This window comes from Salvia splendens, chromosome 5 (assembly GCF_004379255.2).
Source record: "Salvia splendens isolate huo1 chromosome 5, SspV2, whole genome shotgun sequence".
Taxonomy (NCBI): domain Eukaryota; kingdom Viridiplantae; phylum Streptophyta; class Magnoliopsida; order Lamiales; family Lamiaceae; genus Salvia; species Salvia splendens.
The window spans coordinates 5,808,088-5,825,472 of record NC_056036.1 but is presented as its reverse complement, the minus strand read 5'-3'; the positions used below and the strand labels follow the sequence as shown (position 1 = coordinate 5,825,472).

Below are 17,385 nucleotides of genomic sequence, written 5' to 3'. Positions count from 1 at the left end.
TATATCGAATTGATGTTTTAAAGGTAAAGTGAGAAAGAATAATGTAGGAAAGAGAGTAACAAGAGATATGATAAAGTTTTTGACAAAAAAAGAAATGGTGAAAAATTATGTTTATGGATAAAATCATCTGCCATTATCTTTAGAGACCCAAACCGAAGCCCATTTTTAAAATAGGGTCACGAAGTTCTTCAAAGAACGGGCCAACCCATTCATAAAAAGCCCAAAATAAAAAACTATCAAAAACCCTAAGCACTCTTTCATCTTCTTCGTCTCTGCATCTCTACATTATCTGCGTATCTTCTTCCTCGCTGGCTAATCTGCGCGTGTATACAGATATCTGGTAGCTCTCAGCCACGAGCATGGCGGACGTGATGTCGATGGAAGATATACAGGCCACAGCCGCCCGCCTCAACGTCGACCTCGACTCTCTCGATCTCGATTCCATCCGACTCCCCGCCGGAGAAACCTTCGGCATCATCAGGTATGAATTCAGAGAATATAGGACAGTCTCTGTTGAAAAGGAGACCCATTTTCTGAGATTTCCAACATTCTATCATGTGCCATATTTTCCAAAGTCGACTGCCCAAAATTGCGGTGTGAAATGTTTATTTAGTTCTATCATGTGCTAATGTCTCGTGTCTCGAATGTGGAGTAGATTTGAATTGTGTTAGGATTCGGAAATGGTCTCGATCAGAAATACATATTGTTGATTGATTTTCTTTGTTGAAGTGATGATGATGATTTGAAGAAGGAGGAAGATTTTGAATTCGAAGAGGGTTTCGGTAACATAATAGCGGTGGACAATTTGCCGGTGGTGCCCAAAGAAAAGTTTGAGAAGCTAGAAGGAGTTGTGCGGAAGATTTACAGTCAGATTGGTGTTATCAAAGAGGATGGTCTCTGGATGCCAACTGATCCTGACACTGGTAAAACCCAGGGATACTGCTTCATTGAGTATAACACTCCTCAGGTGGTGCATTGCTTCTTTTTTTTACTGTAATTTTGTTGGTACTTTTAAATTAGTGGTGAACTTCCATTCGTAGCAGCTCCGAGAGAAGCAGAAAGAAAAAAGGCTTGTATTCATCTAAGTATGCACGCTGAGGTCTGAGCAAATGACTTGTTGGCTCGGAATTTTTCTCTCCCTTTAATGCAAAAAATAAGCTTCTGTTGTTGATTGGATAATTAGCTCGGGTCTATCTGAGATAAAGGAGCTTGAGTCTTTCTTTCTGCTTTTTGATGTGTACTTACTTTCTGAATATAAATGTCTTCTGGGTTGCCATTGTTTTGGTGTATTTACTTTTCTTTGAATCCTCATGCTGCTGTTCTGCTCCAATCCATATAACTCAGACTCTTCAATCCTGTAGCTCAAGCCCCTAGCTGCAACACCCTGTTGCCGGCCTAATCTATTAGTCAAACCTATAAGTCCATAGTAGCGATGAGCCGATGACAATGTAGAAAAGAGCCTATTAACAGTTATATGATATGGTGCTATAATTGCTATTTTATCCTTTTTTGGATGATGCCATGGAGTTGATTTTTATTATAAACTATTAATAGTTTTCTGGGATTCATTAAATTTTTCTTTGCAATCTACCTAGTCACATCACTTGATCCAGCTTGTGTTGAAATTTGTTCTCCTTTTCCCTTCTCCATAATGTGCTGTAAGAGCTATATTTCCCTGCTCATTATGTTAATGAATGAGTTACGCAGTTTGATAGTTATAAACTTCTATGAATCGCAGAAGATATATAACTGGTGTAGGAATTAGGAGCAAAGTAGCTGTATTTTAGGTGCTAATGTATACTTATAATCAAGTCATCACTTTCAGTCATGGAACTGATTTGCATATGGTTTGTAGGAAGCTGAACTTGCAAAGGAAAAGACCCATGGGTACAAGCTGGATCGATCTCACATATTTTCTGTTAATATGTTTGATGAAATTGAGAAGTTTTTAAAGGTCCCAGAGGAGTGGGCTCCTCCAGAAAGCAAGCCATATACTCCAGGGGTTAGTCTCTTGCACTCAAACTCACTCTCTGGGGAATGAAGTAGTTGTACTCATGGTTCCCAGAGCAAGAGAATCTTGTCCTTTTTTATGATGTCTTATCAATTCTTGCAGGAGAATCTTCAAAAATGGCTTATGGATGAAAAAGCCCGCGATCAGTTTGTGATCCGTGCTGGCTCTGATACCGAGGTTTTATGGAATGATGCAAGGCAATCTAAACCTGAACTTGTTTACAAAAGATCTGTAAGTGAACTTCAGTGTATTAATCTGCCTGCTCTTGCACCTAGCATGAGCATTCTTGTTCTCTACACTTTTTATTGTTTACAAAAGATCTGTAAGTGAACTTCCGTGTATTAATTGAAATGCTTGCTTACTGCAGTACTGGACAGAAAGTTTTGTTCAGTGGTCGCCACTTGGTACTTACTTAGCCACAGTACACAGGCAGGGCGCCGCAGTTTGGGGTGGTGCCACTACTTTCAACCGGTTGATGCGTTATCAACATTCCCAGGTAGTTTTGGCATCTGACATGCATTAGCACATTGTTTCTATCATAGGTTCTAGCTTTGATGGTGTGAATACAGGTAAAACTGATTGACTTTTCCCCTGGTGAGAGATTTTTGGTGACTTACAGCAGCCAGGAGCCTAGCAATCCCCGTGACACACATGTAATGTATTGTTATGAATTATTTCATGAATTGCCACTTTGATGGTCCAATATTAGTGAGCTGAGATTGTGAATGAATTTTACTTATATTTTGACAGAGGGTCGTGATTAACATTTTTGATGTGAGAAGTGGAAAAGTGATGAGAGATTTCAAAGGTAGCGCAGATGAATTTGCTATTGGTGGAACTGGAGGTGTCAGTGGTGTGTCTTGGCCTGTTTTCAGGTGATTTATTATACACATATTTCTTCTCATAACTTCCCTGTTTTTACAAATACAAAGAGCTAATGGTTTCTCTTTGTCTTGTTTTGGCACTGCCTGATATGTTGTTTCTTACCACCAGGTGGGGTGGCGGACGAGAAGACAAGTACTTTGCCAGAATAGGAAAGAATGCTGTGTCTGTTTATGAAACTGAAACCTTTGGTCTAATTGACAAGAAATCTATAAAGGTAGAAAATGTTATTGACTTCAGCTGGTCACCTACGGATTCCATTCTTGCCCTTTTTGTGCCAGAGCTGGGCGGAGGAAATCAACCTGCAAGGGTGAGCTGAGAACCACTATCTGAAATTGTTGACTCATGTCCTGTGATTTCAGTTTGCTTGACTTATATCTCTGATTTCAGGTGAGTCTTGTGCAAATCCCAAGCAAACAAGAGTTGAGGCAAAAGAATCTCTTCAGTGTCAGTGATTGCAAATTATACTGGCAAAGTAATGGGGAATATCTTGCTGTCAAAGTTGATAGGTACACAAAAACAAAGAAAAGCACATATGCTGGCTTTGAGCTTTTCAGGATCAAGGAAAGGGACATACCTATTGAGGTTCTAGAGCTTGAGAATAAGAATGATAAAATTATTGCCTTTGCATGGGAGCCAAAAGGCCACAGGTTTGCAGTCATTCATGGTGATAATCCAAGGCCTGATGTGAGTTTCTACTCAATGCGTAGTGGGACTAACACTGGCCGGGTTTCGAAGCTCACAACCCTCAAGGGCAAGCAGGCCAATGCCCTTTTCTGGTCTCCAGGTGGCCGTTTTATTATTCTTGCTGGGTTGAAAGGTTTTAATGGACAGTTGGAGTTTTATAATGTTGATGAGCTTGAGACCATGGCTCAAGCTGAGCATTTTATGGCAACAGATGTTGAGTGGGATCCTACTGGAAGGTAAATAGTTTGTATTTATATGGTACTATATGTCTTTTGCATGATAATGGTTAGATTTCATTTGCCCTTTTCTTTTAGTTATGATTCTATTATGAGGTAATTGAGTTGGTGTTTACTCATCAACTTGCTGCATCATTTGTATTAAGGTTTGCCTGGTTTTTATAGGTATTGCGTGACTGCAGTCACATCCGTCCATGAGATGGAAAATGGGTTTAACGTGTGGTCCTTCAATGGCAAACTGCTATACCGAATCCTAAAGGATCATTTCTTTCAAGTAAGTTCTCCTAAGTCCTGTCATCTCTGGGATGACTAGCTTTATTGAAAAATATTAAACAGATGAGGGCGAGAAAGTTAGAGCTAATGTGTGAATGAGATAGAGCAGTAAACGTTTGTGCCACCTAGATGGATTTTCTCACTCACTATGTCGAATGGTTTTAACTGCAGTTTCTGTGGCGCCCAAGGCCTCCATCTTTCTTGACAGCTGAAAAGGAAGAAGAGATTGCCAAGAATTTGAAGAAATATAGCAAGAAATACGAGGCTGAGGATCAAGACGTATCTATGTTGCTGAGTGAGCAGGACCGTGAGAAGAGAAAGGCGCTGAAGGAAGAGTGGGCTAGATGGATTAGTGAATGGAAGCGATTGCACGAGGAAGAAAAATTGGAGAGAACGAAGCTGCGTGATGGAGAAGCGAGTGATGGGGAAGAAGAGTACGAAGCGAAAGAGGTGGAAGTAGAGGAACTATTGGATGTCTCTGAAGAAGTTATCTCTTTTGACTGAATGGAGTGATTTTGCGTCTTCTCTTGAGAGAGTGAAAGAGAATCATTAGATTTTGTACGGCCTGTTTAACAGATAAATTTTTTTTTGTACCAATTCGACATAGAGGGTTTGCTTTGAGCAAGGTATTTTGATCTGGATTTCAAAACATTTTTTTAATTTCTTGCATGCCTCTAGAAACATAGGTAAATCTACAGTTGTGCTTAGCAAAATACAATTTGCCGTCATTAATGACTCTTTAGTACCTTCCCTAACCATGATTATACTTGAAAGTAACTCCAAAGTTAAAATAATGATTATCTTCACAATCTTGGTTATCAATCATTTTTATATTTTTAAGTTTCCTTGCAACCTTCTCTGTTACCACATCTTTTTCCAAGAGTAATTGAATGCAACTTATCTGATTTTGTAATTTAACATGCTTTTTAATGGTTTTAATTTTGAAGGGTATTGATTTGAAACAAATGGCAAAGGAATGGGATTTATTGGCATCAAAATATTACAAAATTGCCAAAATAAAGGTATTACATCTGTTGGAGATGGATATACAACTCATCTATACATGCTCTAATGCTTTGAAAGGAAGTAGCCATTGGTAAGATCAAGATATATCTTGTTTCTTGAAGTTAATTTGATAGTGGTAGTTAGGAGTTGTTTATTAGATTACTTTCTTGTATTAATAGATCATGTGGTCTATTCTTCAGCCATTCCTATTTTGTGTATCTTCGAGAGAGTTATATATAGCCATAGTTAGATTATTATTTCATGTAGTGAAATTATATTTCATCACGTAAGAAGTTGGTTTCCTGGAAAAAGGTTGATGAATTAATCTTTGTAGAGATATTTGGATTTAAGAAGCGGCGACCACAAAAACAGGTAGACCAAAAGCGACTGAAAATGTCAAAATGGAAAAGTAAAATGTACCAAGGAATTAATAGATGTGATTGCTGATTTAGACATATCCTTGACCCGCTCACAGCTCATGGCAGACAACAAGTGAATACAATAGTAGTAGGAGTAATGCATTTGTGGGACACTATTTTAAGATACTACTTGCAATACATGATTTTTCAACAAACAGTTGAGTAAATGAGTGTGTCGGCCACATTTTTAGTTGAAAGAAGTGGCTAAATGTTCACTGCTTCATCACCACCTCTTAAGTTTCTAACGAAGTTTCCATATTTCACTTGGATCAAACCCACGTAAAGTCTTTATTTCCCCACACAATTTACGGCTGAGTTAGAGCATACCAGGTGAAGAAGAGTGTCTGCTTGCTAAAATTTTTAATCCTAGACTCAACTTTCGACCTGAAAACGTAAACGCCGTAAAAAGGTGTATTATCTAGCACTGAAAACAGGCTCTGCCTCAGCAGTAGGCTGACTTCTTCTAGTATATTTGAGGAGTAAAGCCTCTGAAGTAAGGCCTGGCACCTTTAGATCCCTGCACATGAAAATTGGAGCAGCAACAGGTATCTTGTCAGAAAGAGGGAAAAGAGTAAACAAGTACGACAATGCAAATGTAGATAGATAATGAGTCTAACCGAACATATGGCTGCAGATCCTTCCACTCCCACTTGAGCCGCTGCTGAAACAGTATGGAAAACCGCTCTGCGGGAGTCGAAGGGAGAGAAGACACACTGAAAGGATACAACCAAGTTTCAATTCCTAGCTTTTCTGTTAGAATTTCACCTTCCAACATCTCAAAACTAGCACACATCCCATCAGGAAGCTTCCGCGTCCACTTCTCCATAAAGATTTCAAGTTTCATCTTCCCTCCTTTCAGGATTTCTCTTGCTAGGCACACACAAACACACCTCTCGTCCAATTTCCACAGATGACTTACACAAACACCCTCGTCATCCACCTTACTGCCATAGGCTTGCAAGCAATGCTTTGCAATATTTCTAGGAAATCCATCTGCTTCCAGCATGCCCAGAACTTCATCCTCATCAAGTGCATTGATAGACCAATTGTTCAATATCACATTGTGCAAAAGCATGCTTAGGATGGCGTGCATATAACTGTCATCCAAAATCCGCCAGTATCCATCAATTTCTACTGCTGAAATGGATTGCAGACCCATCTTTAATTCCTCATCACTTGCCCGGATCCTTTCGACTAGATCCTCCCACCTGTATAGACCCAACCCTGTCTCCTCCCTCTCCTCTGATATGTCCATCTCTGAGGCTTCACCAAAACTGTAAGGTTTTTGAGAGAGGAGCAATTTTAGTTCATCTAATTTTGGTGCTACCTCAACAATTTCCATGCAACCGGGAGCAACCTTGAGGACAGATGCAACTGCCAAGCTGCCATCATCTTTGTTATTACGGGATCTGGAGACATCCTCTGAGGGAGGTATGAGAAGCATGGAATTTGATGTACCCACAAATTTAACAGCATATGTCTTTGACGAAGTACAAAGAACTGCATCCTCATCAGGCTGTCCTCTTAGTGTTACTCTATAAATTTCATAAACAAGACCATAAGTTGAAGAGAAATCACAAAGTATATATATTAAGGTAAGGACTTGATAAACATATATGACGAGCAAGAATCACAACTCATAATCATAATATGTAGATTTTTTTGTCGGAAAAAAATTTGGTGCACACACCTTTGATGCAGGATGTCAGGGAGGAGCTTGTCGTCGAGTTCAAGAAGCATAAGGTCATTGTGGGGGCCAAATAGAGAATGATAAGTGAGAGAAATTGAAGAGCTGGGTTGAAGGCTTAGAATTGCTTCTGCGCCGGCAGAGCATGCAGTTTGCTGGTGTAAATTATCCATATACCAGTCGCCTTTACTAAACAAGACTGAGGTTCCAATTGTGGACAAGATTTCAACCCCGTTCTCAGTCACAACAGCTACCTGGAAGGAACAGGTTGACGAATGATAGCTGATCCAGAGCTACCACACGGAAAATTTTGGTCATTTGCAAACACTACCAAAACAGAGCTCCTATAGCAGATCTGAACTTTAGATGCAGTCAAGGCAAGAAACTAAAAGTAAACTAACGTGGTTAGACATCGATAACATGAATAGGTGGGCACTAATAATGCAAAACAAATCCATCAAAGCAGTTATCGCCTTTATTCCATAATTTCATTGTATTTTTCATTTTGTCATAGGTTCCCTACTAAATTTCAGAGCTAAAATCAAATAGTTGAGGCTTAGTAATTCAATATTAAAAAATGTAGGAAAACTTGCATAAGCCATGTACAACACAGGACACATTCAGATATGCACTGGAATTTATTATGTACCTTTTGACATTATTGTTATCAGTTTATGCAATCCTAGGTCTTTGCTTCATCATTGAGGACTTCTTCAGTTATTTGACCTACTCACTCTCTAACCCAAAATTTCTGAGATTTTTGACAAAATTGAAAAATAACTGCTCACAACCTTTTAAGTTTTAAGAATGGTTCTACAGTTCTACAGCTACAAGGCTGATTTTAAATGATTTTTGCCTTTTAAAACTACTATTAGATTATGGGATATAACAAGAAAGCCCACATATCTCAAATTATGATCTATTTTAACAATTTCCTCATAGTAGATGAAGATCTAATGTCAATATGTATGTGAATTATTGTTTATCAAAATGCAAGCAATCATGACATAAATACTAGTGTATTACTGCTGTGGTTTCAATAAAAAAAATTCAAAACCTACTTCAATCGAGATGAAGATGACAACAAATGCGAGCACAGGACAAACAACATTAACATAGATTCTAATGCTGTGTTCAATTTTTTTAATACTAAAATTATCGGCTCTTCAAACTAGATTTCTAGACCTTGCCCTGAAAAATCAACGCATTCAGACTCGATGTCACGAATCCAATTGAATTCGAACAAAATCAGCAGTTCGTATAGAAGCATAACACAACTCGGATTTTAAGCAGAACATTTAAACGAATAAAAAGATGCTCGAATTTAGAGAAATTTACCTCAGTCCGGCGACTATGTGGATTATGGGGTTCCGTTCGGCTGTTTCAGATTAGGGTTGAATTGGCGGGAAGATGAGCGCTACAGATCTGGATTTTGTGGAGGGAAAAGCGACCTTGGAGGGAAACAGCAAAGTCGCACACACGTTTTTGTCCTTCAAATTGTAAAAATCAACTTGCCTCTATGTACAACATTCAAAAGGGAAAGTACAACCTTTACTCATTACTCTTTACGTTATCATCACTAAAGTCCCAATTTGGTCCTTAACATATTGCTTTTTTTTTTAATTTTGGCCCAAAACATTATCTTTTGAATCATTCGGTCACTCACATTTGAAATCGAATCATATTTGGTCCATTTTGGGCTGTTCCGTCAAATTTTTGACGGTTTTAAATATTGGGTCACAAATCCGTCACTAACCGAGAGAAACTGATCCGTCACTAATCCGTCATTTTCGGAAGGCCGAGGCGCGGTGGACGTAGCACTCTGAAAGAAACCCCTGCGGCGCGCCTCGGCGGCCGTCGAGGATTTTCGTGAAGTGTCTAACGGCTTCGGAGTAGAGTCCTGCGTCGAGGGCGGCGATCGCGGCAGTCTTGCGGCGGATGAGGAGCTTGATGTGGTAGAGGAGGTGCGAGATGCTCTCGAATTCGGTCTTCGGAGGCCGTTCCGGCTGGCCGGAGCCCGGAGAGGGGGTGTTTGATGGAGGAGAAGATGTCGTAGGAAAGAGAAATGCTCTCTCGGCGGAACGCGGCGGTGGCCAGGCGTTTTCCGGTCTGGAGGAGCACCAATGCGTCCTCCATTAAACCTAGGTGGCAGCATGCTTGGCCTAACACCGAGTACTTGTTCGATAAAATGCATCAAAAATTGAGTCAAGCTGTAACTCGTTTTTGCATAAATTATTGCATCTGATCACTGTGATTTGGTGAGATTTCATTAATGGCGGCCAGTGGTTTCGCGTGATCTAGAAGCTAGTAATACTCAACCTTTGATAACGGAGTAGTATTATTTTATACTCTATTATCGATTCATAAAAAATAGAAAATGCAATTATGAATTGATACCTCCATTGGCCAACTTCCTCCACGTTCTTAAACAAACCGGAAATAACTTTCTTCTTCAAATCGGAGACAGAGAAGCACGTACACGCTGGCTCGGAGGCGCCGCCGGAGGAAAGGAGCGTGAGTCGTTCCTTCGATAGCTGAGTCGACGAGTTATCGGACGAACTGGTGGTCGACGCGTCTTCGGAGATGACCATTTTGAGGCTAGGAATGTAGTCCTGGAGCATGTCCGCCACCTCCTTAAAGCGGCAGAGGCAGAGCAGGCTCCGCACCTTCAGCTCGAGCGCAACCTCCATGCGCGGCGCCACCGCTAGCGCCGCATCGAGGAGGCGGAGCGCCGCCGCGATCTCGCTCTGCTCCTGCGTGGCGATCAGCATCCTGGCTTCCCTTACGTATCTCTCCACCATCTGCATTATTTCTGAAATTAAAAAATGTAACAGAGGAGAAATTGACGTAATGTGTATACCTTTCTATTGGTGAGCCACCAGTGCTTCTTCTCGGCAGCGGCGGTGGCGGGAGACGGATTTGTGACGGATCAGTTTCTCCCAGTTAGTGACGGATTAGTGATGGATTTGTGACCCAGTATTTAAAACCGTCAAAAATTTGACGGAACCGTCCAAAATGGACCAAATGAGATCCGATTTCAAATGTGAGGGACCGAATAATTCAAAAGATAATGTTTTGGACCAAAATAAAAAAAAAACGTAATATGTTAAGGACCAAATTGAGACTTTAGTCTTTTATCATTTTATGTACTGAACGGTGTGTCACATATTCAAATTAATTTTCAATCAAACCAAAAATACGACAGTCGACGCCCTTTTAGAAACAATAATTTTATTCAACGATAAACATTTATATAGATTTTAACTCATGGTAATGTTATTTTATACTCTCAATTTTAGTAATATGCTAACTTTCTTTTTGCATACAGAAATCCCCAACTTCCCATTTTTTGGGGGAAAATTTCTCAACTGATTTAAGACTAAGTTATTGTCAATATTTAATAATAATAATATCGTAGTAGTATTTCAAGACTTAATTATGTTTCAATTTTTAAGCATATACTACAAATTATAAACATTTGTGTTTTGGTGGGACTAAACCAACATGACGAAAATGATGATAAAATGTAATTTAATTGATAAAAATGTTTATCTTAAACATCTAGTTGAAGATTCAAATCATGAGTGGGATGATTGAGAAATCATTATTAATCACTTTTTATTTAGAACAATAAAAGTGATACAATGATTCCCGTATCAGTATTAGGTGTAATTATCATTTTCTATAGTCTATACATATAATATCATAGCCATGATAATAAACATAAGTAAGCAATCTCATTCAATTATATCGATCAACTCCATATAGTTAGGAGGTTCAACCTTAATAAATGGAACTAAAGATACTCTCAGTGATCTCTTAACTACAAATATGTTTATTGAGAATGCTATGAAACGAGATAGTTAGGAGTACTATTTTTTAATGCAAATACTAAGTTATGATATCCAAAGTTCACTTGGCCCTCCTCCTAAAAATATGTTTTCAATTATTTTGACAATTTGCATATACAAATTTCATTTTTCTCTCTTACTAAGAATAAAAACAAATCATTCGAATATTGCAGCTTAGAAGGTATTTTTGTGTGTATAAATTACTATGATACACATCACAATCACTATCTACTTTTAAAGAGTAAATTAAACGTGGACACGATTCCAAAAATGTAACGGCAAAACCGAATAAGATAAATTCCAAAAGCTGTGAGTTGAGTCCCCAAATATATGTATGTACCAATCCAATATTTATTAGACTGCTCTCCACCTAAATTTGGGTCACACAGTTTCGAGTGTTCAATTCAGACATAATTGATAATTACACCTCCTGTCACATGTTTGCTTAATCGTTGCATCTTTAAATTCCAAATAACTATAAGATCATCCATAATTTCAAACGAGGGGTGAGCCGCAGCGTCACAGCTGGCAGGCGGCGCTGGGTTGGTTTCGGGGGTGGGGGCCGGTTTTTGCCATTTCCAGCTAAGGGAAGAAGGAAAAATCACATTTTTTTTCAATTTTATAATTATTTGAATTAGTATATTAATATTACTTCCTTTTTTATAATTTGAATTAAGTATCAATAATTTAATATTATTAATTTGCATGTTTTAATGAAGTGATTTCGTATTTTATAAATGGTTTGAAGTTAAGACAATGATGTCAATGAATAATGTAGTAAATTACTGTGAGAGAAATAATTAGACGGATGTTTGTTGTGGAAGTTATGATATCACTGAATAAAAAAAAGGGAAAATAATGATATGGAGTAGTCCATATCTAAAGGGGTGTGGATGTTCTAAATTCCTTAAATTTTGAATTTAAATATTATGAGAAGTCACACATTGTGCAATTCATTCTTAGGAATCATTGGAATAAAAAATAATCTTGAATTAGTGTCAGCGGAAAAGATATTTCAACGGAATAATAGGCCGCGGCAATCATAGTCCAATACCTACTATAGAAGCTAATTAATTAGTTGGATCGATAGGATCAATCAACGAAAAGCTATGTGGGGTATATAGTAGAGAGATTAACTGTGTCCACTTTTTATGTGTAAATCTCACTTTTTCTTTTCCTGCTAACTACGTCTAGTTCAGTTAGCATTAGAATCATAAATTTTTTAATTCACAGTGTATAATTTACTAAACTCAAAAGGCCAAATGAAATCTCGACATCTTGGATTCGAAACCAAATAAATTTCAATATTTTAAATTTAATAACGTATACACTTAATTGAGTGATTTTATACCCTCGTCTCGTTGTAATAGTAAGAAGAGATCTTGGACTCATTATAAAAATGAGACTTTTATAATAACCGATGGGTCATGATCCTCTAAGATCAACCCTTAATACAAATGGTTTATAATTATAAAAATATTAGTTGAGGTGTAAAATTGCAAAACATGTACATACTCCCTCCGTCCCATAAAAATAGTCTTCAATTTTTCCATTTTGGGGTGTCCCACAAAATTGGTCACCTTCTACTTTTGGCAAGTTTTTTTTACGGTGAGTCTCATTTCTCACTAACAATACTTCAATCACTTTTCTTTCTATCTCTCTCATATTTTACCGATTTTACATTTAAATTTGTGCCATATCCAAAGTTTCTATTTTTATGGGACGGAGGGAGTATAATTCAAATGGTGGATATAGGTGGAGTTGTTGGGATCTACCAAGCACATTGCTAACCAATGAGAGCCCTAAATCCTTGAATTTGGCTTTTGGAACCGTCATCGACCTCATGATGGGCTGTAATTCACTTTTGTTCTTCGCATTTCATCCCTTGCTAGCAATGATATTATTCATTGTGTCCGATCGTATGAAGTAAATTTTTATATATATGTTATTGATACACATGTTAGTTAATAATTGAAAGTACATGAGATTTAATTTGGAGTTTCTTAAATTTTTTATTGTGAAAAATAACTTTAGGCTTAATTAAATGCGTGTCCCTATACATCTAAATATCATAAGATATTTATGCAAAAAAGGTTTGTGCAATATGAGGTAGGGTATGTTAGGTGCTTATCTATTGCATTAATGATTTAGATTACCGGTTTAGCTCGACCTACTCAGATCAAGCTTATTAAAATTCCATATTATGTGCGGACGTCTGCAGTCTGCACCATGCAACTAATTTATTTTTAAATTAATACCTAACTAATTGTAGTTAAATCAATTAGTACTAAATTCTAATAATGGATTACTAAACTTAACAAGGTTGCTATCAAACTATAATCATATGAACAATAAATTCATTAATTGTTAATTACCCGCTATTAAGGGTTGTAGAACGTTGCGCCGAAATTTGTGTCCTTATTTAGAAAGTAAACACCAAACAAATTATTTTGACTAGGTTCAATATATAAAGTTCAAACAAAATAAGGACAATTATGAAAATAACATTCAAAGCTATTCGTCTACATCCGCTGATTAATTGTTTGAGCATATGAGACAAACCACAAACTATTCATATTTCCAAATTAGTACTCCTACTCACAAAAAAGAGTAGTTTGCAGATCTATGACATATTTAAAATTTTAGAATAAACATTCAAATCAAGAACTTGCCTAAAGGAGTTAAAAAATTATCGATCCGGAAAAGCAAGAACTTGAAAATTTTACCAGAAATGGAGGAGCACGAAACGGTTGATTTGGCATTGCAGTTCTATTCTCTCACTAATTATTCAGTCAGTTACTCAATTTCGTAATTGATTGGCAGATGGGATTAATAAATGCGCCATTTATATGGTTGCATCTGCCTACCTCATTGGGATTACATTACAATTTACGTGTATAGTGATCGAGCTAGTATGCGCTCGATCAATATACACGTTGTGTAACTAACGTGTACATTGATTTTTATTGTGAATATATAACCGCGTGAATATTATGTGTGGGCTTTGATATTTATAAGTGATTTGAATGCGGCCTGTAACACTCAATAATAAAGGGGAAAACACACATACCTATATAAGGTACAGCCGATCATCAAGAGGGTAAGACGCGTCGAGTAGTTATTAGGCAAAATCAATGAAATGCATTATGAAAGAGTGAGGAGTCGACACATTATTATCTTCATTATAAAGGTATAGAGAGATGCATAATTAGAAACCAAGGAAAAAAAACAAGAAGAAGAAGAAGAAGAATGGCTTCTAAACCAGGAATTCTCACTGAGTGGCCATGGGCATGGCTCGGAGACTACAAGGTAATTTCTTAGCATTCATAAACATGCCTTAGATTAGTTTGTCTTTTTAACAATATGTGTTTGGTGTGCTAGTATGTGGTAATAGTACCATGGGCAATACACGCAACATACTCATACATGTTCAAGGATCCAAGCCACAGGGATTTTGGGTATGTCACCATATTCCCTTTCTTGCTAACAAGAATGCTTCACAACCAGTTGTGGATTTCCTACTCTCGCTATCGAACGGCCAAGGGGAGCAACCGGATAATCGACAAGAACATCGAGTTCGACCAGGTCGACAGGGAGAGAAATTGGTACTGACTAAATATACCTCCGAGGGGGCTCGAGCCCACCCCATTTGTACAATGATGATTGTGGTGGTGTTTTGCAGGGATGATCAGATCATATTCAATGGGATATTGTTCTATATTGGAAACACATACATCAAAGAGTCACATAATCTGCCGTGGTGGAGGACGGACGGCGTGGTCTGGACAATCCTCCTACACGCCGGTCCAGTGGAGTTCCTCTACTACTGGCTGCACCGGGCGTTGCACCACCACTTCTTGTATTCGCGCTACCACTCCCACCACCACTCCTCCATCGTCACCGAGCCCATCACATGTAAGATATTAGTACTACTCCTACTTGATTAATTGTACTCCTACAAGTGTTTTTTCAATTTGGTAAATATATATGTGGCAGCCGTGATCCATCCATTTGGGGAGCACGTAGCCTACTTCGCCCTCTTCTCGATACCACTGCTCACAACCTTGTGGACGAGCACTGCTTCCGTGGTGTCGTTTGCAGGTTACATCACCTACATCGACTTCATGAACAACATGGGACACTGCAACTTCGAGCACATACCCAAACGCCTCTTCTCCATCTTCCCTCCCCTCAAGTACCTCGTCTACACACCTTCGTGAGTATTGATTAGCCTCATTTTCATCGAGATATTTGTTCATTGTCCATCTTATTTAATGTCTCTCAATAATAGATACTCCACCTAAATACGCCCCCTCCAGAATTAATAACTTTACTGGAAAAAAATGTGATGTGTTCAAGATTCTAGCTAGCTGCAGTTGAGACTAATAAATTTCACTCTTGATGTGTCACATTGCAAATCGCAGCATACTTTTTCTATGGAAATTAAAACTATTGGTTGACCTATATAGTAAAAAATCAAGAATGGTTGGACAAGTTACATATTGCAAAATTTCAATAACTTATCTAGAAATCCATCGAATTGATAATGACATTAATGTGTACAGATACCACTCCTTGCATCACACTCAATTTCGGACCAATTATTCACTCTTCATGCCATTCTATGACTACGTCTACGGTACAATGGACAAGTCCTCTGATACGCTGTACGAAAGCTCACTAGTGAGGAAGGACGACATACCCGATCTGGTGCATCTCACTCATCTAACGACGCCAGAATCCATCTACCATCTACGTCTAGGATTTGCGAGCTTTGCATCCGAGCCTCACAAATCCAGGTGGTATCTGTGGCTGATGTGGCCGGTGACGATATGGTCTATGATGATCACTTGGATATACGGCCGCACATTCATTGTCGAGAGGAACATCTTCAAGAACCATAAACTGCAAACATGGGCTGTGCCCAAGTATACAATCCAAGTATAACAACTACAAAGATTAATTAGTCCCATGATAAAGGTGAATTGAAAAAGTGGTTTTTACTTGAGTTGAACATTTTTTGCAGTACTGCATGCACTGGCAGAAAGAATGGATCAACAACCTGATTGAGGATGCCATACTCGAAGCTGATGAGAAGGGCGTAAAGGTTCTTAGCCTCGGGTTATTGAATCAGGCAAGTTAAATAAGCTGCAGAACTTGGTTTCCTTTTTTAGCTTACTTCTTCAACTTAAACCTGTTCTTGATCCAGGAAGAAGGGCTTAACAGAAACGGCGATTTTTTCTTGAGAAAACACCCTCAGCTGAAAGTGAAATTGATAGATGGGAGTAGCTTAGCCGTTGCCATAGTTCTGAACAGCATTCCAAAGGGTACAACTCAGGTGGTGCTCCGAGGCAATCCAACCAAAGTTGCATATTCTGTCGCGCTCGCCTTATGCGAAGGGGGAATGCAGGTTAATTAGATCAATGATCATACCAACAAACTGACCATGTTTATAGATAGATAATTTGATCTCTCCATTCTAACTAACTGGCAATAGGTCTTCACATTGAACGAGGATGACTACAAGAGGATCAAAGCTAAGCTCAACTCCGAGGCTGGAAATAATCTGTTTCTCTCCAAAAACATCCCTTCCAAGGTTGGCAGCTCATACACACACAATACATGATCTAAACTGCATTTTGAATAACAATAATGTCTGCAGATATGGTTGGTGGGAGATGGACTAAGTGAAACAGAACAACTAAAAGCATCGAAAGGAACCATGTTCATCCCGTTCTCGCAGTTTCCCCCAAAGAAAACGCGCAAAGACTGCTTGTATAACACCACACCAGCAATGATGGCTCCAAAGCATATCGAGAATCTTGACTCTTGTGAGGTACTAATAATTAACAGTTCCAAATCTTAGCCAGACTACACATCTGTCATATTAACACTTTTTGATTGATGAATGACAGAACTGGCTGCCAAGAAGAGTGATGAGCGCATGGCGTGTAGCAGGAATCGTGCACGCTGCAGAGGAATGGAACGTGCACGAGTGTGGAAACGTGGTGTTTGGTATTGAGAAGATATGGAAGGCCAGTCTTGAGCATGGATTCCGCCCCCTCGTTGTGTGTGCTGAACCAAACCTCAACTAGGCTGCACTCTGAGATATCAAAGAAGATAAGAAAAAGAGTTAGATATATTGTATATATTGGCTATTGCTGCAGCCTGCATTTTATAGTTATAGAAATGCTCAAAATGCCTACTAAATTCATACATATTTATCCATCCCATATCAAAGAAAACTTTAGAGTGTTTGCCTCTGCTTCAGTGATATAGTATGTATTTGAGAATAATCAGTATTGCATTTCAGTTCTTGCCATTACTTATCAAA

The 17,385-nt window shown here is 38.5% G+C and overlaps 4 protein-coding genes across 7 annotated transcripts; 2 read left to right on the top strand and 2 right to left on the bottom strand.

The window, feature by feature from the left end:
* The first annotated feature begins 260 nt into the window (after positions 1-260).
* On the top strand, positions 261-4,738 carry LOC121804442 (eukaryotic translation initiation factor 3 subunit B-like). Its single transcript, XM_042203987.1, has 11 exons — positions 261-481; positions 730-967; positions 1,856-2,002; positions 2,114-2,242; positions 2,379-2,507; positions 2,581-2,664; positions 2,762-2,886; positions 3,005-3,203; positions 3,284-3,816; positions 3,982-4,090; positions 4,261-4,738. Exons 1-11 carry the CDS (start codon positions 360-362, stop codon positions 4,591-4,593), a joined length of 2,148 nt encoding a protein of 715 aa, XP_042059921.1. The 5' UTR covers positions 261-359; the 3' UTR covers positions 4,594-4,738.
* A 760-nt stretch (positions 4,739-5,498) lies between these two features.
* LOC121804443 (sister chromatid cohesion protein DCC1-like) lies at positions 5,499-8,671 on the bottom strand. Of its 3 annotated transcripts, none has more exons than XM_042203988.1 (4): positions 8,539-8,671; positions 7,204-7,493; positions 6,131-7,048; positions 5,499-6,030 (listed from the first exon to the last, which is right to left on the bottom strand). In XM_042203988.1, exons 2-4 carry the CDS (start codon positions 7,371-7,373, stop codon positions 5,928-5,930), a joined length of 1,191 nt encoding a protein of 396 aa, XP_042059922.1. In that variant the 5' UTR covers positions 7,374-7,493; positions 8,539-8,671; the 3' UTR covers positions 5,499-5,927. The 3 variants fall into 3 exon arrangements, with proteins under 3 accessions (XP_042059922.1, XP_042059924.1, XP_042059923.1); XM_042203990.1 differs by having other exon boundaries at positions 7,204-7,454; positions 8,539-8,632; XM_042203989.1 differs by having other exon boundaries at positions 7,204-7,544; positions 8,539-8,622.
* A 313-nt stretch (positions 8,672-8,984) lies between these two features.
* Positions 8,985-10,007, bottom strand: LOC121803692. Its single transcript, XM_042203327.1, has 2 exons — positions 9,598-10,007; positions 8,985-9,309 (listed from the first exon to the last, which is right to left on the bottom strand). The coding sequence occupies exons 1-2, from the start codon at positions 10,005-10,007 to the stop codon at positions 8,985-8,987; spliced, it is 735 nt and encodes a 244-aa protein (XP_042059261.1).
* A 4,125-nt stretch (positions 10,008-14,132) lies between these two features.
* LOC121802233 (very-long-chain aldehyde decarbonylase CER1-like) lies at positions 14,133-17,385 on the top strand. Of its 2 annotated transcripts, XM_042201854.1 has the most exons (10): positions 14,135-14,360; positions 14,433-14,656; positions 14,734-14,966; positions 15,048-15,267; positions 15,617-15,992; positions 16,078-16,185; positions 16,261-16,461; positions 16,549-16,647; positions 16,714-16,887; positions 16,967-17,385. In XM_042201854.1, the coding sequence occupies exons 1-10, from the start codon at positions 14,301-14,303 to the stop codon at positions 17,144-17,146; spliced, it is 1,875 nt and encodes a 624-aa protein (XP_042057788.1). In that variant the 5' UTR covers positions 14,135-14,300; the 3' UTR covers positions 17,147-17,385. The 2 variants fall into 2 exon arrangements, with proteins under 2 accessions (XP_042057787.1, XP_042057788.1); XM_042201853.1 differs by having other exon boundaries at positions 14,133-14,360; positions 14,433-14,966.